General features: G+C 37.7%; 1 protein-coding gene across 1 annotated transcript; it reads left to right on the top strand.

Annotated features, from left to right (window-relative positions):
- Window positions 1-725: 725 nt before the first annotated feature.
- LOC125240131 (gastrula zinc finger protein XlCGF26.1-like) lies at window positions 726-12,953 on the top strand. The gene is made up of 10 exons (XM_048147978.1): window positions 726-773; window positions 1,692-1,881; window positions 1,985-2,132; window positions 2,704-2,775; window positions 3,369-3,428; window positions 4,153-4,206; window positions 4,913-4,984; window positions 5,902-5,961; window positions 6,407-6,460; window positions 11,052-12,953. Exons 2-10 carry the CDS (start codon window positions 1,753-1,755, stop codon window positions 12,281-12,283), a joined length of 1,881 nt encoding a protein of 626 aa, XP_048003935.1. The 5' UTR covers window positions 726-773; window positions 1,692-1,752; the 3' UTR covers window positions 12,284-12,953.
- Window positions 12,954-25,854: the final 12,901 nt, after the last annotated feature.

Genomic DNA, 25,854 nt, shown 5'->3' on the forward strand with positions numbered 1-25,854 from the left:
CTATTTCAAGTGTAATTTAGGTAGATAGATTATAAAGACAAGGATATAATACCAAAAATCAGTTTCCAAAGCATTACTCACAGACTACAGAAAGAGTCAATAAATTGGTGCTGGCAGGGCATATAAGGAATCTTGAAGAACATAGGAGTAATGGTACAAGTTCTTCGAGCTAGTGATATGATATTCGCTGAACCTCCGTCCCGTTAATGCCATATAAAACAAATCTAAACGTAAGTACGTAGTCATGTCCGCGGCCGCAAAAATATCCGACACGGGCCTATTCCCAGGCTAGGCCTGAATCTTTAAGCATAATCTTTTACGGTAGGAAAAATACTAACAGCGTATTGAACAATATTAGGTAAAGAAAGCTTAAATATAATTTATTATCATGTTTTGTTTTGACATGTCACTTACGTTTTCTTTTCACCGTAGCTATCCATTTAGTTCTTTGATCCAATTTCCAGTGTGCTCTAAGAAACGCATAGAACGTGCAACGACTATTTATGCCATTATTTTTACAATTAACAACGAAACAACATTGATACCCCATATCAAATATTGCACCACATTGTATTATATTTTATGAGTTTTGATAGATGACAACCACAATCAGTGTCGATTTTGACCACCGCAAGCACTGCGATCGCTTTGCTTACCCCAAAGTCAGAGGTGACCGCGAGGAGAAAAGAGCGGAAACGAGTTGAGACACGTGGAGAGATGTGCTCTGAGTACTGGTACGTAATTCGCCGTGTGGCACGTGTACGACGCTCTTGGTAAGTGAGACATTGCTATATTTGATATACTCATGGATATTGCAGTGACCATGAGTTAACGGCTACCTTGAGATAGAGCTGAGTTGTTGAGTTGAGCGATATTCTGTGTGTAGCTCGAGTTTGAATGCAACATGTGAGGTGGCTGGTATGCTATCGGTTTGAGTTACTGGAGGTTACTTTATGGAGGCTGATGGATGAGCTGTAGGGGTTGTTGTGGAGGCTCGTCGGGGACCACATGGTTCCCACCTCAGTACTCATCGCAAGTTCTTGAGCATGAGATAAGAGTGCTGAGTTGCGGGATGCACGATGAGTTCTCCTTTGGAGATTCAGTTGTGCCGTGCATCCACAGATAAGAGCCACGGGACTTGGGGCCCTTCTAATTTTCCCTGAGAGAGTTTAGAGGTTGCATTCATAACAAGAGATGAGACCGTGTTAGATTTGAGATGGAATTGTACGCCCATCGAGTGTTGATTCATGGTCGGTGCAATGGCTTGTACTGTCTTATATATATAGACCCATGTAGCCAGATTGCTGTTACATCCCTTCTAGAGTAAAATCTCCGCTACAACATCTTTTGTATGAGAACAGTAAATTAGGTTAGGATAAACAAATATAGTTTCATTTTTATCCTTTTTTGTTAGGCTTTATTGAAGACTTTTCTATCTCAGTTATCTCACTCTCATTTACGTGAATAGTTTCGAAGTCGCGTACGGTACAGTCGTGTGTTAGTTAGTATGTCAAAATCAAAACTGTCAAGTGATGACGTCACTTCAGTTTGAAGGTTAGGTTATGTTGTTAAAAAATATAACTAAATAGAACAATAACACTACTTGCTCTTGCTCCTGGTTAGTGTTAGCATCTGTTAGCGTTTTTATTTCAAATACATTATTATTTCACATAAGATAATTTCCGTTGTAGGAGTTTGGCAGTCACGGCTACTTGTAGGAATGCAATTACGCATACAAGCGTAGCGGTTGCGATGGACGCGATGCATGCGTGTCGCTGCTGCCTGCGGTGTCCCCCGGACAAAGACCTGACGACGCCGCACACACATCTCGGCAAAACGGAGATATATGCCGACATGATCAAGGAGTGTTTTGATATTCAAGTAAGTTGTGTGTACAAATTTAAAAGTGTGTGAAGTCAATGGATGATACTGTTAAGAATGTTAGGACAGCATGGTGTTTAATTAAATGTGTGAATGGTGTAAGTTGCAGCTGGCAGTGGGCGGCTCGGGCTCGAGCGGCATCTGCTGTACGTGCGTGGGCCGCCTGCGAGACGCGAGCGACTTCAAGCTGCAAGTGCAGCGCAGCCAGGCGGAGCTGCAGGCGCGCTCGCAGGGAGCGAGCCTCGTCAAAGGTCAGTGTATTGTGACAAGCAAATAAACGGATATCTATCTATCTATCTGGGTCCACTCAGCAGGTTGGTGACTTTTCTATCCAGCCAAAACCAGAATGTAGTATCTGGTTGGATACCTAAACTAAGAATAAAATTTGAGTATCATTAGTCACATAGTAATCAATATTATGGTTAGATTTAACTCACAAATAAATATAAGGTTGTCTGGAAATTGCTCTTTAGCGATAAGACCACCTGTTGTTTACCTTTGTTCGTGTTTCTTCCTTGTTTTGTATTGTTGTATTTTATCAAGGTGTGCAATAAAGAGTATTGTATTGTATTGTATTGTATAAGCATTAGACAGTACAAAATACTGTGAATTAAGTTCATATCCTGTCAGGATTCAGTTTGGTTTCTAATCATTAACATTCCTATAACTTTTGCTTCGTTTAGATAAAAACTTCAGACTGAATATTCAATGACTCGCTGGGGTGGTCCACATGTTAGAATCCGATCAAACTATCTGTGGCATCTCTAATAGTGACATGTTTTGTGTTTGTAGTGAGTGACTTGTTTTGTTTGTTTGCTCTAGAGGAAGAATCTGCAGTAGAGTGTGAAAACCCAGAAATGCAGGACACACATGATACTTGTGGGTCCGAGCCAGGTGAGTCTACTATGCGGCAATGATATGTATTAATGTATCATTATTTTAATCAATTTAAAGAACACATCTTAAGAAAGAATAGTTGGATACAGGCAACTATCAGTTGTTGTAATTGCCTGCCTGATTAATAAATAATAAATAAATAACTTCTCATGAACTCAAGCACGGAGCAATATACAACTAATAGTTATTTATGTGACTGCTACACATTATGAGACATTAAAACATGAGTGTTGATTTAGTAAACGAGCCGAAAGGCGAGTTTCATAATAAGATAGCGCAAGTCTTTAATGCTTAATTATGTACAGTTACATACATAACTTTATCGTCATGTATATAATAAGTTTCTACAATAATATAATATATGTACGTAGATATAGTCCGTCCAAATTTGGGGCAGAGGTAAACTCAACTAGTGTTTGTTATTCAGTTCACTTTTGAAACATTTGAAATGAAACAAATGACTGACTGATGAACTCCAATAGCAATCATATTTCTTCCAAACAAACATTCTTAAGTTTAATGTAATTATATGAAATAAAATATATGAAATTTGATAAAATATCTGCTGCTTATAAAGTTGTTTGGTTCAGGTGAAGAGCCCGCGGTCAAGCCGGAGATGCTGGATGAAGACACACCTGAGGAGATATTGCGTGAGTTGAGAAGTCAGTTTAACTATAGGTTTAGAAGTGACCAGAACAGCAGTTGCCGGTAGTAATTGCCGGGAATAGCAAAAAAGTAGCCATAAGTATATATTATATCGACAAGTAAGATATGTATTGCAATTACAATCCATCTGATAATTATAAAGGTATTAAACAATTTGCATAATATTATTCTCCACTACCTAGGTTGTCTGGAAGAGATCGCTCTTTAGCGATAAGACCGCCTCTTGTTTTACCTCTTAAGTTGTTGTTTATACTTGCTATGTTGTTTCGTGTATTGAGGTGTGCAATAAAGAGTATTTGTATTGTATTGTATTGTACTTAATAGTCACAAGAGAAGTGTTTTTTCTAGAATAAAATAATGCAAGATTTTAGTCTTTAATGTCTTTATTGATGTAAAATTGCATAATTTACGAAACACCAACATATCCATAAAAAGCCACTAAAAATGTAATAATTAACATTTAATATGTAGTGCTAGTGGCACTAGCGGCTAATTTATCAATATTCCCTAATTCTACCTTTTTGAAATTATCGATATGAACAGCACTGGTCTAAATGTGGTAACATTAGTTCATGATGACCTGTCAATTTAGTTCGCCTAATTTTGGAGCCAAGTTTATCAGCGTGGCGACACTGAAGGAGATCTGTAGCACAAGGCACGGCCCGGAGCGAGGTCGACACGATCCCACGAACAGTATGTCTGTTTCAGATGAAGAGTTCACAGTCAAGTCGGAGGCGGCGGCCGAGGACGATGAGATGTCGCGTGAGTACCAACCCGAATGGGAAACACAAACTGTAAGAAGTCGCTACGGGTCCCATTGACCAATATGGTGGAAAATTTCGCTGTCTTGGTTGAAATTTTGTTGGCTCAGTTGGCAGAGCGCTGGAATATAGATCCGGAGGCCGCCAATTCAAGTCTCACCCGAGGCAGTACTTTGCCACTTTACCACTTATTTAAGTTAATGTAAACCTACTTACTAATAATATATAATCTTTATTGTTTTGCTCAATAAGCACCTAACTACAGTACACTGACCTACTGACACGAAATGCCTTAACCTTGATATTGGTGGAGACATCGACGACCCATTACACAGTAGAGGCGAAGGTGAGTCCGTAGAAAAATTGAAGTTGGCCCCTTTTCTGTGACAAGATTTGCTTCACCGTCTATAAGTGAATTTAGCTCGGTAAATAATGACTTACCTATTTGAAAATTACTGGTTTGGTAAACATGTATGGGGTATATCTCTTTTTAATATAACGTCTATGATTGCTAACTGCTAACAAAAAGTGCTGGTGGCGTACAAATAACAATAAGCATTAGAAAGTACAAAAATACTGGGAAATAAGTTATAAGTATAGGAAAGTATCTTAACTTGATGTTTCCGGCCAAAGTATACATTGCATCTCTAATATAGTGACATGTTTTGTGTTTGTAGTGACTGATTTGTTTTGTTTGTTTGCTCTAGAGGAAGAATCTGCAGTAGAGTATGAACACCCAGAAATGCAGGACACAGATGAGTCTTGTGGGTCCGAGCCAGGTGAGTGTACTAGTCATAGTCATTATTATTATTTAACTTTTCATGAGCTCAAAAATGGAGCAACATCTCGGTATCCATCCCGTATTTGTTCCGGAGTCATGGATGTTTTCTATGTGTTATAAGTATTTGTATATAGCGTGTGGATTTCATACGGGCGAATAATGTATCCAGTTATAGTATCTGATCATGCGAATCGTGTAGGATAATCATTTTGTTAAAAAGTGTTATTAATTAAGACTATGTTTCTTAAATCTGATCAAGCAGCAGTGTACGCCGTCCAACTTAATTTGACATGACATAAACGTTATGCCGTAATGACGTTTAGGTAGGTACGCTAATTGGTCTGAACGTAATACATTTCGTGCTGAATTATTGTGTATAAAAAATATCTCATCTATTCAAAGAAAAACATGTAGTTAGTCTCCTTAGGTGCGGTACTAATCGTTATTAAGATATTCGCCCGTATGGAATTTTTTTTTTTTTTTTTTTTATTATAAATGGGCTTACTCTTGACCACAGACTAGCCAAAGGCAAAGACGTGGCCTACGATGGAGTGAGCTCGCCCAGAAGATGCCTGTTCACTCTTGATTTGAAGGTTGCCGGGTTATATGAGCTCGGAAATATAGCCGCCGGCAAGGAATTCCACTCCTTGGCAGTGCGCATAAGAAAAGAAGAAGCAAAGCGCTTCGAATACACACGCTGTATTATACGTAATGCTATCTGAGTACCCAATACACAAGCCTTCTTGAGATTACCGTGAGACTTGGTCAATCTGTGCAAGAATGTCCTATAATATTTATTTCTGTATATACTTCAATAAATCACAGACCACATCTTGTGAGTTAGTTGCTATCCCTCATTACTTGGCTCGTGGCTATACTGTACTAGTCTGCTGCTTATAAAGTTGTTTGGTTCAGGTGAAGAGCCCGCGGTCAAGCCGGAGATGCTGGATGAAGACACACCTGAGGAGATATTGCGTGAGTAGTCAGTTTGACTATAGGTTTAGAAGTTAGTAGTCAACATCTATGACAAAAAGTAAACTAGTGGCTCTGACTATGACAAAAAGTAAACTAGTGGCTCTGGGAGCTAAAGACCTATTACGCTACTCGCTTAGAAAACGCAAACGTACTTAGTTTTTAAAGTCACGATAGTCCTAAACGCCTTATACGTTTTTGCCTAACACTGGAGTGGACAAAATGATTTGGAATCAATAATCACACAATCTGGTTGCAAAATTGCGATGGAGACTTGCGACCTGTAGATGAGAACATTCGGACATGCAAAAGCAAATCGAGTTGAACCGTGGTCGTCGCTGCGGTCAAACATGTGATATCAAAACTGATTGTTTCAAGATTACAAGTACACCGTCATTTACTCATAATATTCTAATAATCAACATCATAGAATGTATGTTTGTTTTAGACGAAGAGTTCTCTGTCAAGTCGGAGCCGGCGGCCGAGGGCGATGAGATGTCGCGTGAGTACCAACCCGAATGGGAAACACGAACTGTTAGATGTCGCTACAGGTCCCATTGACCAATATGCCGCAGCGCTCACCCAAGGCAGTACTTTTCCAGTTTTAAATTTATTCTAAGCCTAGTAGCATCGATTGCAGACGTTTTCGTTTTTTTGACTAATATATCCCGAAATAAGTGTAACGACGGTCAAGTAGATCTTCTGACTAAAAAAGGGTGGCAAATTTGTAAATTGTAGGACTCACCGGCTAATAAGTATCTTCATAAAGCGCGTGCCTTTCATAACCTCGACGTTGGCGGAGTCATCGACGAGCCGTAACATTAAAAAAATATTGTTTTTTCGTCTACCCTCACTTTTGACTGCACTTGTGTTTTTCGTTGCCTAGTGTTTGAAAGTGATATAATAATCGGAAATTAGTTTGTTTTGACTCAAAAAGTGTGATTTTCGTTAAATTGGGCATCAAATTTAACGTAGGAGTGTTATCTGAAGTAGATATTGTGTTTCTGTGGACTTATTTGATCAAGAAAACTAAATCATCTATAACCTCGAAATAAGTTACTAAAAATGGCGTCTTGCATGAAGTGTTCAAATCAATTGCCTAAACCGGACAGTCAAAACCCAAAAATAGTATGTGGTGGATGCGATAGGTTGATATGTGTTAAGTGTAGTGGATTGCTTGTGACGGAATTGAGAGTAATCGCCCTTCAATCGCCGACATTGAAATATTTATGCCCCGACTGTGTCCTTGGAATACGGCAGCTACCAGCTCTACGGAAGCAAGTAGATGAGCTGAAACAAGAAATTGAGGCCCTGAAAAAGAACCAAGGTCAACAGTTTGGCTTGGAAAACATTATTAGTGAGTTGGAGGACCGCAATAGGCGTAGTGCTAACGTCATCATGTTTGGCGTCCCGGAGGTGTCGTCGGCTGGAGACGTTTCCATTGAAGCGCGCAAAAGGCATGACCATGGGCTTGTGCAAGATATTTTGTCGGAATTAACCGAAACAGCCGAGCCGCTGGCCACCGTCAGGCTAGGTAAACCTCAGCCGAGCGACAGGCCACGCCCACTCAAGGTGATTTTTGCGAATAGGGCCGTGGCGGTTAAGGTTCTTAAGAACAGAAACAACCTTCGAAATAAGAGTATTTCAGTGAAGAACGATTTAACCCCGTATCAACGTGAGTACCTTAAGAAACTTCGCACTGAGCTTGAAAGCAGGATTGAGGCAGGTGAGTCCGACATTATTATTAAATATTTGAATGGCAAGCCTACCATTGTTAAGGCCCATCAAAGTAACCAGGTGGGAAAAAACTAAGCAATGGTTTTACACAGTTACCTCTTTTCTACACGAACCTGGCATCCATAATGGCTAAACGAGACTTATTCTTATTGGAAATAGACAAACTGCAACCTGTTTTTATTATTATTACGGAAACACATTTGAAACCATCAATCGATAACAGTCTAATAAACATAAAAGGATATAACTTATTTAGATATGACAGGAGTACTGGCAGAGGGTGGGGAGGAGTTGTGATATACGTAGCAGATAAACATAATGATATCCCGATCCTTTCAGTTTTGCACCCGGAATACAACAATCAAAGGAATGTTGAAGCGCTCTGGATAAATGTTTCGTACGGCAGTTTCAGTCTTTTACTTGCAGGTGTTTACCGCCCTACGCACTACACATTTGAGGAAAGTGACAGAACTTTATTCGAGACAATTAAAAAGCTTCGACAACTTGTAAAGGAGCACTCCTCATAGTTGGAGACTTTAATTTGCCTGACATTACTTGGCCTTTAGAGAAATTTGATGGTTACAATGTTTTACATGAACAGTTTGTAGAAATCCTAGTCGATACTAATCTTCAACAGCTTGTGACAGAATCGACACGGAAAAGAAATAATGAAGAGTCTCTTTTGGATTTAATTCTTTGCAATGAAGAAGGACTCTGCAACAACATAGTTCACCATCCGCCAATCGGTAAGAGTGATCATATGGTTTTGCTAACCGCATTACAGTTTCAGATCAACCACACACAGAGCACGGCACTAAAACAACAACGCAAAGACTTTTTCAGAGCAGACTTTGATAAGATAAATTCGTTAATAACAGAATCAAATTTTAATATCCAGGATTTAACTGATTGTCAATCTGCCTGGGCACAACTTAAAAACAGAATGATTGATATTATAACGGAGGTAGTACCGCCAAAACGAAAGTGTAAATCTAATATTAACAAACCATGGATTGGGCCGGATATTTTAAAATTAACTAACCAGAAAGTGATGAAATGGAAATTATACCAACTTGATAAATCAGAAGACAATTACAGGATTTACAAAAAACTTAATAATCAAATTATTGACAAGGTGAGAAAAGCAAGGGTCGAATTTGAAAGGACTATTGTGTTAAGCAGCCCAAAACGCTTTTACAGCTATATAAGACAAAGCCTGACATCAAAGGTTTCAGTCCCTCCGTCATTGCGCGACGAGACCACAAACGTGATCGTGAATGATAGTAAACAAATAGCAAACATTTTTGCTAACCAATTTAAAAAATCCTTTGTTATGGAACCAGATGCCGTACCAATACCGGCAGTCAGTACTTCAAAAGTGCTGAGATCTTTAGAAGAGATCGAATTCACTCCTCAAGTGGTGGAGAAAACAATAAACACCTTTAAAGATGAAACCGCTATGGGTCCAGACGGCATACCGGCAATATTCTTGAAGAAGTGTAGTCGCGCGCTAAGAGATCAGCTGTCATATGTAATGTCATTGTCCTTTATGACGGGCACATTACCTACTGATTGGAAGGAAGCCACCGTTACCCCCATATATAAAAAAGGCGACAAACTCACTGCAGCCAATTACAGACCAATAAGTTTAACAAGTATTGCATGTAAGGCAATGGAGAAGATTATTGCTAAACATATTAGACAATTTTTATCTGAAGAGCAAATCATAATTCAAGAACAACATGGTTTTATTCCCAAACTGTCAACGGTTACTAATCTTTTGACTTGCCTTGATTACTGGACGGAAAACTGGAATGAACACCTTCCAACGGATGTGGTTTACTTAGACTATGAAAAGGCCTTCGACCGGGTACCTATTAAGAGGCTTATTAGTAAGCTAGAGCATTATGGGATTCGTGGACGTCTACTAAACTGGATCCAAAACTTTCTAAGTGCTAGAAAAATGAGAATCAGAGTAGGGGAGGAGCTGTCTGAACCTATTGAGGTGCTTAGTGGTGTCCCACAAGGATCGGTCCTAGGTCCAATCCTTTTTGGTATTTTTGTCACTGATCTGAAGTCTGTTGTCAAATCTAAACTGTCACTTTTTGCGGATGACACGAAAATAATGGGAAACCCCTGATCTCGCACAATATTATACAGGCAGACTTAGATCGTATCACAGGGTGGACACATGACTGGCTCATGTCACTTAATTCAAATAAATGTACTGTTCTTCATATTGGGCCCACAAATCCTAAACTACCGTACACCATGGGTACACAGGTACTAGACGCTGTAAACTCGCAAAAAGACCTCGGAGTCACTATAACAAGCAACCTGAAATGGGATAAGCACATTCTCGAAATAACAAAAAGAGCCAACTCACTAGTATACCTAATACGGAAATCATTTAAGACAATTGATAACTCATTGTTTATAAAACTTTATAAGACATACATAAGGCCTCTTCTTGAATATGCTTACCAAATTTGGAGCCCATACTTTCAGAAGGATATTACTTTACTTGAAAAGGTGCAACGCAGGTCAACCAAGATGGTTTATGGATTACGTAATAAGCCCTACAACCAAAGGCTTGCCAGCCTTGGTTTGACAAGCCTGGAGCAAAGGAGACAGCGTGGTGACCTCATCGAAACATTCAAGATCATACATGACTATTATGACTTACCTGAACTTAAGGACCTGTTTGTTATGAGTAAGAATCACCGTCTTAGAGGCCACAGCTTGAAAATTACTCGCGTTCCCAGCACAAGCAATCCTAGGAAGCACTTCCTATCAAACCGTGTCGTACGCGAGTGGAATAAACTACCAGAAACAGTGATAAGTGCTCCCTCAGTGAACAGTTTCAAAAACAGACTTGATAAACATTTAAAACTAAAATATAAACATTAACTATAGAACAACAAGTGCAGTGATATACACGCATCAGCTATCAGCTGCTAGTGTATCAAATAATATAATATAATATAATAATATTTAAAATGTAGGGGCGACGGTTTCCCGTCCATAGAAAACTTTAATTACGCGCCTTTTTTAGTGGCTAGATTTGCTTGACGGCCGCGTTATAAGTGAATTTCACTCAGTGAGTAATTTCTTACCTGTCTGCAGATGGTTTGGTAAATATGTATGGGGTATAATTTATTTTTAATTTAACGTCTAGTGTTGCACACGTTGTTATCGGCAGGCCGCCGTCGATGCGCTACCCAACGGTAACTAATTTACATCTGTGTTAGTACCGTCGCCAACGACGCTCGGCTCTGTGGCCGAGTTCGCAGTTCGCACATGTGAGTTCAGGTTGCTTAAAATTTAAGGACTAATTTAATAAATAAATGTTGCAGTGTGTTCGGACGGCAGCGCACGCGCCAGGGAACAGCTCTCGATGGCTTGCTCCGTGGTGCTCGAGCGCCTCCGCGGCGACGCGACTGCTCACAGCGGGGCCAAACCAATCGCCTGCGAACACTGTGGCGAACGTTTTAGAAACGAAACTATCTTAAGGAAACACATTCAAGAGACACACTTGCCGCCAGCGCCCAAACAATTTGCTTGTGATTTTTGTAGTGCTACATTCCAAACTGAATCACTTATTTTAGAGCATACAAAAATCGAACATGGTGTCACGAATTTCATGTGCGCTCATTGTGAGTATTCAGCAATTTCCAAGAGATGGTTGCGAGCTCATTTAAAAAGTCACTTCAGTTTCAAAAGCGTGATTAAAAGTGATTTACACAAACATCAAGCGATATACTACGAAGATAAGAAGACACACAAAACAACACACCTAAGATTAAATACCAGAGTAAGACCTTATAAGTGTAGTTCTTGCGACTACAAGTGCAGTAACAGGTCAACCCTAATAATACATGAAAGGACACATACTGATGAAAAGCCTTTTCAATGTAGCCACTGCGATCACAAATGCAGTGCGAAATCAGACTTAGAACGACACCAAAGAATACACATCGGAGAAAAGCCTTACGCATGTAGTCTCTGTGCTTATAAATGCAATAAGAAATCACACTTACAGAGACACCAAAGAATACACACAGGAGAAAAGCCTTTCGCATGTAGTCACTGTGAGTACAAATTCACTCAGAAAACACAATTACAAAACCACATGAGATTACACACCGGCGAAAAGCCTTTCGCATGTAGTCATTGCGACTACAAATGCATTCAGAAAGCACACTTACAAAACCACATGAGATTACACACCGGAGAAAAGCCTTACGCGTGTAGCCATTGCGACTACAAATTCACTCGGAAAGCATACTTACAAAGTCACATGAGATTACACACCGGAGAAAAGCCTTACGCATGTAGTCACTGTGCTTATAAAAGCTGTACGAAATCAAACTTACGAAGTCACCAAAGAATACACACCGGAGAAAAGCCTTACGCATGTAGTCACTGTCCTTTTAAATGCAGTACAAAATCAGGCTTACGAACACATCAAAGAATACACACCGGAGAAAAGCCTTACGCATGTAGTCAATGTGCTTATAAATCCAGTACCAAACGAAACTTACAAAGACACCAAATAATACACAGGAGAAAAGCATTACGCATGTAATTACAAATGCACTCAGAAATCATCTATGCGACGTCACCAGAAGACTCACATTGGGATGAACCCTGACAACGCAGCAATCACCTAAATCAGAAACTTAGAGCATTGACATTTCACGCTCCTTCAATAAGGAAGGGGCTCCTGTCACGCAGCTCACGCGCGCTCCCGTATGTTAATGGGATGGGATTTTGCCGTTCCAATTATTATATTAATTAAAAATATGATTTATTTTCCCTGCTTTGTCTGAAAAGTTAAAGTGTGTGCTTTGTTCGTGAACATGATCGAGCGGTGTGAAAATTAAAGAAAACAAAGGAGAGTGAGGGCGATGGTAATACAGTTTACTTATGTTAATGTGAGTAACAAATAAGTCAGAGAGTAGAAGTATTTTATTTATTTATTATTTCTCAGTATTTATTTTCCTTCTTAGGCTAGGTATTTTACAATATGTATATAAAAATAAAATATAATAAAATATTTATTATTACGGCGAGGTTACAAAATGTAAATTGGATACAAATATCTTAATACTGTTCTAAACTAATAATATTAAATTAACATTTCTATAATAACCAAGCACAACATTCAAATATAAATTACATGAACGAAAATTATTAAATTAAATTGAGATCATAAGTATACTTAGTATGTGATAATTTTGTTACAAGTACGATAGTTTTCATGTATATTCTTAAATGTATACAATAGTACTATAATCAAGATTTTCAATTTCGCACCTTACTATTAGCACCACTTGGAAACCTTCGTGGCCTAAATATGGTACTCGATTGAAAAGCTCTATTATATTACATTTGTCTAAAATACTATTTCGCTTTTTATTTTCAATTTTTAGGGTTCCGTACCTCAAAAGGAAAAAACGGAACCCTTATAGGATCACTTTGTTGTCCGTCTGTCCGTCCGTCCGTCCGTCTGTCAAGACCCTTTTTCTCAGGAACGCGTGGAGGTATGAGGCTGAAATTTATATCAATTACTCAGGTCTACTGTCCCTTGAAGCTGTGAAAAAATCAAACTTCTAAGCCAACGCAATCAAAAGATACAGCCGTTTATGCCGCAAATTTTCGACACTTGCAAGGGAATCAAAACCTACAGGGTGCTTCCCGTGAACTCAGAATCTTGAAATTTGGTACGAAGCAACGTCTTATAGCATAGATAAAGGAAAAATTACGAAAACCATAAATTTTTAGTTACATCACATAATATATTTTTTTTTAATAATTTTAACCTTACTACCCATTTCCTCATAAACGCGTAGAGGTATTAAATTGAAATTCATACCAAATACTCAGGTCTATAATACCTTTAAGCTGTAACAAAATCAAACTTCTATGTCAACGCAATCAAAAGAAACAGCAATTTAAGCTGCATATTTTGAAACTCGCAAGTACTCGCAAGGGAATCAAAACCTAAAGGGTACTTCCAGTCGACCTAGAATCTTGAAATTTGGCATGAAGCAACGTTTTATAGCACACATAAAGGAAAAATTCCGAAAACCTTAAATTTTTAGTTACATTACAAAATATATATTTTTTAATAAATATAAACTTATTACTTTTTTCCTCATGAACGCGTAGAGCTATCAAGTTGAATACCATAGTTATGACTCGATTGTCGTAATGAACGAACTTTGTAAACCTTGCAGGTTTGTACGGAACCCTCGGTGCGCGAGTCCGACTCGCACTTGGCCGGTTTTTTTTTATTATTGATCCAATTCACGACTACTTACCGAAGAGTTTCGATGCAAGTCCGGTAAAGTTATTCAAGACGCAATAAAACTATAATTGTAAACACAAAAACCACTTCTTTTGAGCAGGCTGGTGAAAGATGCTCGCGAATGTTGGATTATGTAGTCTCGGTAAAACACAGGTTTGTGCGTTCACCGTTAAGGAAACCCGATTTATTGTGGTTCCACAGTTCCAAAGCACAGCCCTTACCTTGTCAGGGAGTGTTGGGATCCTTGGAGTCGACATTTCGAGCGACGTCCAATTCCGTTCAAAAACTTGTTGTGCTCAATAGAGCGAGGGGATACTTTACTCCGGGGCAAAGAGTGCTCTTGTACAAGTCGCAAGTCAGACCCCACATGGAGTATTGCTGTCACCTTTGGGCAGGAGCACCTGGATACCAGCTTGCACCCTTTGACTCGGTCCAGAGACGCGTGTGCGAATTGTCGACGATCCCAAACTTACGGGCGGTATTGAACCCTTTTTTTAATACTACGTCGGTGGCAAACAAGCATACGGCCCGCCTGATGTAAAGCGGTCACCGTAACCTATGGACGCCTGCAAATCAAACAGTGTCACATGCGCGTTGCCACCCCATTAGAAACTTGTACATTCCCTTTTGCTGTGTTAAGTACACAGCAAAAAGGAGTGTAGGTACAAGTTCTAAGAAGGGTTCGGGTTGCCGACGACTCAAAGGACAATAGACGGAACAAGTTAGTTCCGTAAGTCCTCCTGTCATCAGCACACCGAACCCTCGTTGAGCTCTGGCATCCTTACTCACCGACAGGAACACAACACTATGAGTAGGGTCTTGTGCTATTAGGCTGCGGTCTTCTGTAAGGCGGAGGTACTACCCCAGTTGGACTCTGCTCTAGATTCGAGCGAGACGATATCCGCTGTGCTGTGCCCTACCACACAAAACAGAATATCATCCGCTATGCCCTACCTCCTACAGCCCTACCCTTAAGTCTAAGGAGAAACTTCGCCTCCTTATGTGTGATATTCTATCGCCTGTACAATGGGTTGTGTTCTGTCTGAGGAACTATTTGACATGACATGATGCCAACGTCCTTTTTTTAAATACCTATCCAACAATATATCACATGTTGGGGTTGGAATGAAAAAAAATATCAGCCCCACTTTACATGTAGGGGGGTACCCTAATAAAACATTTTTTTCCATTTTTTATTTTTGCACTTTGTTGGCGTGATTGATATACATATTGGGACCAAATTTCAGCTTTCTAGTGCTAACGGTTACTGAGATTATCCGCGGACGGACGGACAGACAGACATGGCGAAACTATAAGGGTTCCTTAGTTGACTACGGAACCCTAATGAGCTCAGCGGAGACTCGTCTTCATAGAACGCGTGCTTTCCTAAACATAATCGTTGGCGGAGTCATCACATCATCGAGCCAGACTTATTTCGCGCCTTTTTGGTGCCAATTTTTTTTCCCAGTCTGTATTTCCGTGTGTAAAACATGTATAAGTAATAAATAATAAAATGTTTAAACATTAATATGCCTTTCTTTTTATTCCACCAAGAACAAAAGACATGAGGTATTTGCAAGTTTCATGATATTATTTATTTATTTATTATTATTTATTAAGAAAAAAATTGGTTGTCTGTAAAGTCGGTTTACGGACGGCAGTTTAACGTGATAACGTCAAACATTACAGTAGTATAGACAGGGGCGGTCAGAGTATAGCAAAAGGGGCCCGATTCTGGGACTTTTTTCACGATTTTTTATTTATTTATTAAAAATACACAAAAGTTAACAGTATTTCACCAAAGCACTTATGTGGTAATATAATTATGTACATGTTAAATTGACATAAATAAAAGCAAACACACTTAAAAGTTAAACTATGGTTATTACATTAATCGCCTAAGGAGTGTAGGGTCTATGAACCTTAAGAGTTTTCTGTAAAACACACCAACACTATCAGCAAATATGTCAATATCGTCTGTCTCCAACATGATGCGGTTAAGAGCAGCTCGGGCTCGAGCGGTGCGCCGGCCGCCGCGAACAGGCGCCGCCGCCGCCGCGCCGGCACCGCGCCCGGCATGCCAACCACCACATTCGCTCTTGGTACTTGCAGCCCCATTCTCTCAAGCACGGATGCGTCATCTATATACTCTATGGTGAAACAGTTGGCGGTAATGCATAATATGCAGCAGTTTCCGTCTGGTTTCTAGAGTTTGAAGACCAACCATTCCTGTTACGAATAGAGATGGATACATATATGGGTAATACCCGTACAGTCGTTTGTAAATGTGCCTACAGAACTTCCTCTGCACTCTTTCTAGTGATTTGCCAATAACTTTTGGGAATACTGGTGTGAGTAGATAGATAAAAGCCTTTAACACAATTATCAGAAGTGAATACTTACAATCTTTCCTCAAAGCTCTTCGCTCCATCCATTTACCGCAATGATGGCAATGTTTGCCAAAGCAGACCAGATTTGGCTATGAAAAAACATACGTATATATATTATAATCCTTAAAAAATATATGTTTTACTATAATAGAAAGTAATATTGCAAATACTTACAATTTTTGGCATTGTATGACCATTTCAATTTTCAAATAAAACCTTAGACCTATATATAGGGACCCGACATGTTGTTCTATGCCATAGATTTATATATATTAAGCTAGATTGAGTTGTTAAGCCAAAAACTTTTACTAGTCTGACAAGAACGCCTTTCTGCGCCGGTGATAAAGTTCAATTTAGTATGGCAAAAAAGTGTGAGCTCAGTCCCTATTGTACCATGTTTAGCGATCCAAATGTCATTGTCAGTGAGTTCCAAAGACAGGGGACAGCGGAATCACATTTTTTGCCATACTAAATTGAACCTTATTACTGAGACAAAAAGGTGACCGTTTTCGCTATTCTGAACTATCGAAAACGGTCCACATGAGAGGGCATTGTTTGGGCTGGTGTCCCTCTCGCACGTGTGGCCAGTGTTAATGAGCCATAATAGTAGTGTTTATATATGTCGGCGCAAGGCACCTGTAACCCTATAGTGGCTGAGGCCCGTGAAGGTGGGCCACATTCCTGGTCCAATGTTTACATTAACAGCATTAGCGGAATTGTCACAGTGATATCTTTGTTCTTTGAGACGGGGCGGATATTATAAACACCGCCGAACGTAGCCGTGGGTCCGATGTGGTACGTAATGAAATTAGTTGTTTATTATAAGCATTCCTTGAGGAGCCAAGAGGGCATTAAGATTTGGGACATGGTTGAATATAGACGCGCGACCGCGCGCTATCCCAGAACCGTGCCGTGAGATTACGTGTGCGCTTTAAGTACCGACTTGTACCACTTGACCCACGGATTCGTTTCCGTTTCTGATAACTTAGTGATGTTAAAGCTTTGATTGACTTGGTGTGATTTCTTTGTGATTTGGAACTTAATTAACTGTCGTTGTGATTTAGTAATATTCGTTACATAATTTATTGCATAAACATTTACTGGACTTGTGTGTGTGATATGCCCACCGTTTCCGCCCACCATCTGGAAAGTTGTGGAAATTCCGAAATCAACAATGTATTGGAATTTGATTGAAAATCGATTGGAGGTTGTTTTGTTCGTCATTTGAGGATCTACCGTATGGAAGATGCAACCTATTAAGATGGGAATTGTCTAAAATAAAATAAAATAAAATACCTGTTGAAATGTTATATGTTGGAAATATTACACCTGCAATTGGTTTGATTACTTCCCGGAAGCGGAATAAGTGCTGCGATATTTAGTCGCGCGATGGTTGCAGAGTGCAGCAACTTTGACTGCGGACACTGCGATGCAGTACCTACGAATTTACCCAGACTGCACAGCAATCGTTTATCTATTGGGATGACAAGATAAGTAATAGACATTAAGCCTTTATACACTTCTGTGTGTTGTTTTGTTGAGTTTCAATGTTTTTGATAATATAATATGAAGTGTTAACTCTTGTGTTAATAACAGAAAGTCGATATAGTATCGAACGTAATTATTTGATGTCGATTACATTATGCGACGAACTTACGGAATAAGATGATGAAAAGAAGAAAATGAAACGATTTTATTACATGAACGGACTATTCATTTGTTTTTGTTTTAGATACCATAGAGATTAATGTATGTTTTATCAGAACCTTGACCAATGTCATTTAAATGGTTTCAACGATATTTTGTTGACCTGATTTTGAGAAGTTTTTTTTTCGAAGATTTCTGAGAGAGATGCTGAGTATTAATTACTATAAGAGGTAATTAAAGTTTACTGTATCTGAACTACACATTGTTTAGTGTTGTAATTAGAAGAGCCTAGCCGGTGAGAAACTATTATTAAGAAAATGTGTTTTTTTTTTGTCAAGTAATCTGGATAGCGAAATCTTGAGCCAATCATAATTGCTTTCGTTGAATACTTGATTAAAGGTATCAAGCTTTTGTATGGTTATAAATTACTTAACAGCGAAAATGATGCAGTCTAATGTGTTATCTACATCTCGGTGGAAAAGACATTGCCACATGATAGTACCTGATGTTCAGTGAAGCACGCACCGTGCTGTCGTGATGAGAATTTGTTTGATTTGATTATCGGGTCGTCAAGTGACGTGACATATTTAGTTGAACTTCTTTGATAACATTGTCTTTAAAAAAAAAAACAATTAAGTAGTATCAAGATATTCATGAATCATCAGATTATTTTGGTTAGTTTCATGCAATTTGCTAAATGCTCAATGAAAAGAAATGGATTCTTATCTTTTGATTTATAAAGATGTGGCAATTATTAAAACCATGAAACAGGATCAACTGAGGTTTGATTTAAGAACTATTTCATTTATTAAGGAGACAATGACAAACTTTGTTTCGATAATTTTTAGAGAAAGGGAGATTGTATAGTCCACATAAAATAGAAGGCTTGCATTCTTTATGATATGTGTTGGCATTGGCATTTGTGGTGTCGTTGTTGCCAGATTTGGTTGTGTTGTCTTTGACTCCGGTTGGTGAGTCGTATATCTGAGAGATACGCTTAGCTAGTCTCGGCTCAGGTGGCGACAGAGTTGTCCAGTCTGTATGAGATGGGTACGTGTCGGCCAGCCTGTAGTGTGATGGCAAGCGTGATAATCTCAAGTAACATTTTTTTTTAAAAGTGGCAATCTTGGGTAGATTGCGAGTAAATAGGTACAACCATTGAGCAGAGAATGCAGAACGTTAGCGTAGTAGGTATACGCATTTGAATTTTGATTAAAACTGAATATGATTTTGAGAATGAATAGTTTGTCAATGCATCTTTAATCATTTTGTTGGGTTACTGCGTCGTTTTTAAGATATCCGTTGGATTGGTTTATTGCCTTAATAACTGGTAGACCAGAGTTGGCTGAACAAATTATAATATGTTGGGAAAAGTGAAACAATTTTTGGTGAAATGAGACCTAATTTGAATGAACTGGTTGATGTTTGATGAATTATAGACGTGGTCAGTTTTGACGTATGACGTTGTAAAGTGCCCCTTGTGGCCTATTTAATTGCTAAATAAATAATTTAAAGTTTAGAAACTTTAAACAAGGTTTACGAAACTAATAACATGTCCTGGTTTACCTAAAAGTTATTGCAAGTCTTTAAGCTTTTGATTTCACTGTCAGTTCTGTTAAAGAAGACAATAAACTTGAAACAACAATATTAAGGTACAGTGATGCGTTTCTGGAGAGTTGAAAAAAAAAAATTACAAAATTATAATGTACCTATCTGTTAACGAACAAAGAGCTATTTATTCTAATGGCGTCATCAAATAACGTCTGTTGGGTTTAGCAAGCCCTTGTCCTTTAGATATTTATGTTGCTGGAGAATATTGCTACTGTACTGGTTGGATCAGTAACTTTATAGTGTGATGGTTGTTTTTGTAAAAGCAACAAAATACGTCGTTTTAGACCACAACCACAGGAAGAAAATATGATGAAAGAAGAAAAGCCAGTTATTTACAGCTTTTCTTACAATGCCTACATTTTACATCACGACTATCACGAGTTACAAATGTTGTTGTTGTTGTAAGAGTTCGTAGCTGATGAGGCTTCTGTACAAGTAAAGTATAATCGAGCACTTATGTTATTGTTTATAGAAACGGTACACGAATGGGTCCTGTTAGTATTTCTGTTGAAGCAAAATACAAGAGCCAGAGATTTTTAACAATTAATTAGGAGACCCTGAACTGAACATTCATAATCTAAAAAAAAATAAAAAAATAAAAAAAAAATAAGTTACAGTACTGTACTTGTACAGTACATATCTTCTAAATATACTTCGAAATCTTATGTTTCTTATCAAAAATGAATTAGATACACTGTTGACAGTGTTGACCATTTCATTTCAGTTCATTTAGTTATTTTTTTTGATAAAGCACATTCGATTACTTCACATTTTGGCTGAAGCAATAAAGTAGGTACCTACCTAAACATGATTCTTGGACATAATAAGTTTTTGCCGTTTCCTGAATAAACCATGATAATGTATTATTAATTGGAAGCTGTAGGTATATTTAAATTGAAATTGAAGAAGAAGATTTACTCCGGATATGTTTCGTCGTCATATGCGAATTAACCAATGATGCACAAAATGACAATAAAAAAAAAAAGAACGTTATTACCTACTACTTAGGTATTACTTGAATATTGGTCATGTGAGACTGTAGAAGCTTTACTATCACAATATTAGTTTATGGCCGATGGCTAGCAAATAAACTTAAATTGAGTCACGAAGACAAATTTTCCCCGTATATATGGTATAATATAGCACTGGCATAGTATGCTTGAGCGCATAATGCTCAAAATTAAGAATTCTATTCAAGATAGCAATGAAGAGCAAGGAAGCAATGAAGAGAAATGGGGTATGATGTTGAGCTCTTTTAATACAGTAATTAAGGTTATTGTTGTAGAATTATAATCCCAGTGAATTGTTTATAGCATATTGAAGAATACTACTGACCATCGTGACATTCATTTGGTGATTATGATAACCTAGTCATGCTAAATGTCAAAAAAAAATATAAAAAAATTGTGTGGATGAATAGCACTGAACAGCAGTATGAAGGCTATTTAAGCAGCAGTGTAAAAACAAATTATGAAGAAGCGTAGATAGTTATTTGTGAGTATAGCAATTGTGAGGAAATCTACACTGTGAATTGATATTGAATGCATTTACGAAATCACAAAGGAAATCAACTTAAGTCTATTTGAAGTTTTAAAGTCAATTTAAGATACCTTATTAATTTCCTTCGATACAAATTGATACTTCTTGTTGATTTCTTCGATTCTTCGACACAAATTGATTTTTGTGCATTGATAACAACAAAATATGCACTAATAGGTGCGTGCGATGTGGCGCTACGATGTCAGATTGTTACGTTCTCATGAAATATGGTTAATAATCATCTGTTGATGAAATTAGTGAACAGTCAGGATCAGCCCGTGTCGGCGAGGTGTGACGATACACATGGATGCCGAGTTTCTGAGTTTTGATGTCACATGGTTGGCATTGTGTTTTGCAACGTTATCTACTGCCTTGGTTGCTGGCCGTAGCCGTAGGTCATATTCCTAACCCAGTGTAGCTGGTACGGAGACTGCGCGGTGGTAGTGACAAGCAGGAGGATTACGGTTGCTTTATGGTTTGTTTTGGCGTGTGGCCATTAATATCACATATGCGTGATGAACTGATGTTGAGACAATTGATTTGGGTCGAATTTGTGAAATTCGATTTTGGGCTGTTTCTGATCTGTGTTTTATGTGAATATTGGTTTTGATACTATTGACAACTTGATTATAAGTTGTGGCATGGATTTTGGGAACTTAACTTTCTGTCATAGTTGTGACTTGATGGCAGGATAGCCGAGCAGATTGAGTGATTAAAATTGTACTTCTTTTGAAAGCCTGCGATTTTATTGGGCACACTGGGACGTGTGACAGTCAGGATCGCCGTGTCGGCGCAAGGCACCTGTAACCCTATTGTAATGTCACGCTATTACACTATATACATCGGGTTGGCTCGCCAATACACACCGCACGTCCGTGCTCCATCGCACTCGGACACCGACTGCCATATGTACTCGAGACACCTATACACTACATCCCTTTCTTGTTTTAATTTTTTTTTATAAATATTTAAATAATAGGTCAATTTAGTTTTAATTCAAATACTTGCCATGCTGTGCCGTGTATCTTTTTTTTTTTTCTTTTTAATGAACTACGTTTCTTCTAATTGTCTGCCCACTTTCGTCATTCCTAACTTGATCATCTCCGTCTTTACCACTTAGTACTGTATGTGAAGTAGTTATAACTAGGGATTAATTTTCTATCTTTAGTCATATGTTTAGGACATTCCGGTCTGAGGGTTGACTCAGAGCGGACGCTGCACTACCACCTGCAGTGTATACTCAAACATACTTGTGTGTTTTATTAACTACAATTCCTAGATGTCAGTCTCACTCCTTCTTCTTTAAATCTGTTACCTTTTCCAATTCAGACTGTTTTGAAAACTAGATTAGTACATTTTTTTTTTATATACATATATGATTTTTTTTTTCTTTCTTCAATAGCATACAATATAATTGTACAATGCAAGCATCGCACATTTCTCGCGTCAGCATTAAAATTAATATATTTATGACTTGATTAGAATTGCTCTGCATTGCTTGATTGCATTTGCATGCATTTAGTTATGTTTTATTGCAAATAAATAATGATTGATTGATTGATTGATCGCTGTATTTGCGATTACGCTATACATCGATTTATGCATTAGTTTATGTTTATACGTGCTCCTAGATAGTACTCAGTATACCTTGGTTATCAATAAATTTATAAGTGTATCAAAAATCAGTGTTTCTATCAAGACTACCATCAACCATCAAGAATCATATCATCTAAGGTGTACGGCTCGTACAATAATATTTCACTAATTTCATACCTTTTCATGATTTACATTATTATTATTTTTTTTTTTAATAGGTCGCTTGTCAGGCGTCTAATGTATATTAGGTAATTATTGATGATAACATTGATAAATTATTGTATCGACCCTATACTTCATTATATGCACCTATTATTGCTAGTAACTAGTAAATAGTACATATAAGTATTTAGTTATAGAACCTAATGTATCTGGAGCCTCGTCTGCCGACAAACCATGCTCTGGTTTGGCAGAAGATAAATTTAGTTGTAGGTTTAGTTTTTGAATAAACATTTATTTCATTTTTCATTTCATCTAATGCAATTCATAATACTTACGGATATTATAATGTTTAGTTAGATCTACTCATAAATTTAATTATAAATTGCAGTGCATAGTTATTAAAACTTTTACTGTCTACTGTTTTTTTTCTGGATCGAAAGGGCTCGTGATTCATTGCATTGTAATACATAGAGATACTATATAGAATATGCATTAAAATCCTATTCAGGGTCACGTATCCACTTTATCGTTTTATTGATTTTGTTTCATCATGATCAGCTTTCTTTCTCGTAGATACTTTGTACCACACAAAGTAATCAACGATTAATTTTCTAAAATAGATAGCTGTTCATATACTATTTAAGAAGTGCTTACCCAATTGACCCAATTATACTAACATCCGATTTATATCTACACAGTATGTATATATTTTAGTTAACACTTTTCTTTTAAAGTATTTTATCAACATCTTTTTTTTTATTATTATTATCTCTTTATCTATCTTAAGATCTTAACTCTTAGGCTAGGCTATTTTATAATATGATTATTAAAGAAATTACAAAACCACTTTTTTTTTTTTTTTGGCTGATTGGCGATTGACCATAGTCACACCCGATGGAAGGTGAAGATATAGTCGAAGATGGAGCTCACCGATTCAGTAATACTTAGCATATTCACTTTTATCTTAAAGAGACCGAGGTCGTATTTTTCTGGGAACATCTATGGTGGGAGTGCATTCCATTCCTTTGATAAAATATTATCTAAATTATTACCCAAATATTATCTCCTTCATTTACTTTCTTTGCGCTGTTAACCGAACAAATCAGCATGCCCATTTACAAGGCATCAAGTCATACTGAAATTGACCGGAGTAACAGGAGTAACAGAATACTTATACAGCTCACCGAACTACGAGGTAACTACCTCGTAGTAGGTAAGCACAGTGTTTCTCCCCAGGTACCACGATTTGAATTTGTTTTTGCAGCTGTGTCTTTAAATTCCTTCAGGAGATGTTATATCTTGACAGACTCAGCGTTTATTTATGTGTGTCACACGGAGAGAAAAACAACTAGATTTAATGTTCGTTCAACATTTCTATTTTTTTTTGTTAAAATTGCGCCTACGTGTTCTTTCATTCCAACTACAAGTTTGATGTTGTTAAGTGTAGTTACACTTCCTTCTACATTTTTTTTTTTTTTTATACCACGTCGGTGGCAAACAGTTATAGGGCCTCCTAATTGAAAGCGGTCACCGTAACCTATGGACGCCTGCAACTCAAGGGGTGTCACCTGCGCGTCGTCGACCCATTAGAAACTTGTATACTCCCTTTTTTTTTTAGAACCCCATACTGTAGTTCATCGGGGAATACCTTGACATAGCTCATTCCACAGCCGGAGCGTTCGTGGGAGGAAATATTATTGTTTTTTTTTTTTAACCAATCTTTTATTTAAACCAACAAGTCGATTTTGTAAAAGCACATGTCACATATTGATTTAAACATATGTTTGGCTGATTCAATAAAATATATTTTAACAAATTTGACCTTGTTGTTTGGTTCGTACAAATTCGACTTGTATCATCAATATTGTGATTTATTCCCTTTACTAAAATACTATTGTTTCAAACAGATAAACACGCAACAAGACGAGTTTGTTAGATTCACAAGGCAAATTTCTCTCAGTTGTACCCTTAACTTCACATCCGTCTATCAATCCATTTATATATAGAATAGAATCATGTTCCCTAACTTCTAAATAATGTGCATTGTAAGTAGTTAGGTACCTAGATAATTGACGTGAAGCATTGAAATCTGTGATTATTTAACATTTTACAATCACTACAGACAAAGCTGATTCAGCCGCTGATTGTTGTCCTTTTGTTCATTTTCTTGACCAGACGAAATAAGGTCACTAGTGAGATTTATTTTATAAATTTACAAACTTAGGTTACTAGTTCGCTTGGAAAATCTTATACAAATTTAATATGTATTCACGAAAGAGAGACCACATTTCAATATCCTCCCGTGAAATTACGCAAACAAGTTCAGCATTTTTATTTCTTATTTTTTTTTCTATATTAGTTCAATAGAGGCTCACAGATCCATTAGTTTATTTGTTTTAACTGGACACCTGACTTGTATGAGATTCACCTACATGAATCTCTGCAGTATGTACCTATTACCCTAACTGATAATGAGTACCTTCAGTACCAATATATTTTTGTAATGATTTTCAACTGACGTAGATTGTCTTTGAAAATCTATCATAGATCAACTTAAATAGGCATGTCTTTCTCTTGAGGTCACCCATACTGACAAAGCCTTGTTGACGGTAAGCAGAGTTAGCAACTTTTTTTTTTCCGCGTTGTTGAAATGTATCAAGCGTTCGCTTAATTTTATTCAATTCAGCTGCACCACTACGTGTTTTTTTTTATATACAATGCAATGTCAAACCAATGAACTGTCTTTATTTATTTATTTTTTTCACTCTTTTCACTCTGATTGACGTTAGCGGCATCTAGGTATATAAAGAGTGCTCTTTTCCAGCGCTCCCACCGAACTCCTACTGATGTAGGATCACCTTCGCTGTCAAATGCCTCCAACGACAATTAAGAAGCCATACT

This window comes from Leguminivora glycinivorella, chromosome 26, assembly GCF_023078275.1.
Source record: "Leguminivora glycinivorella isolate SPB_JAAS2020 chromosome 26, LegGlyc_1.1, whole genome shotgun sequence".
Lineage (NCBI taxonomy): Eukaryota > Metazoa > Arthropoda > Insecta > Lepidoptera > Tortricidae > Leguminivora > Leguminivora glycinivorella.

Excerpts from the sequence above, each read along its gene's own strand:
- LOC125240131 (XM_048147978.1), top strand. The coding sequence starts at position 1,753 with ATGGACGCGATGCATGCGTGTCGCTGCTGCCTGCGGTGTCCCCCGGAC. Across the intron at positions 2,776-3,368 it reads TACTTGTGGGTCCGAGCCAG|GTGAAGAGCCCGCGGTCAAG; the intron begins GTGAGTCTACTA and ends TGTTTGGTTCAG. Across the intron at positions 6,461-11,051 it reads CGAGGGCGATGAGATGTCGC|TGTGTTCGGACGGCAGCGCA; the intron begins GTGAGTACCAAC and ends TAAATGTTGCAG.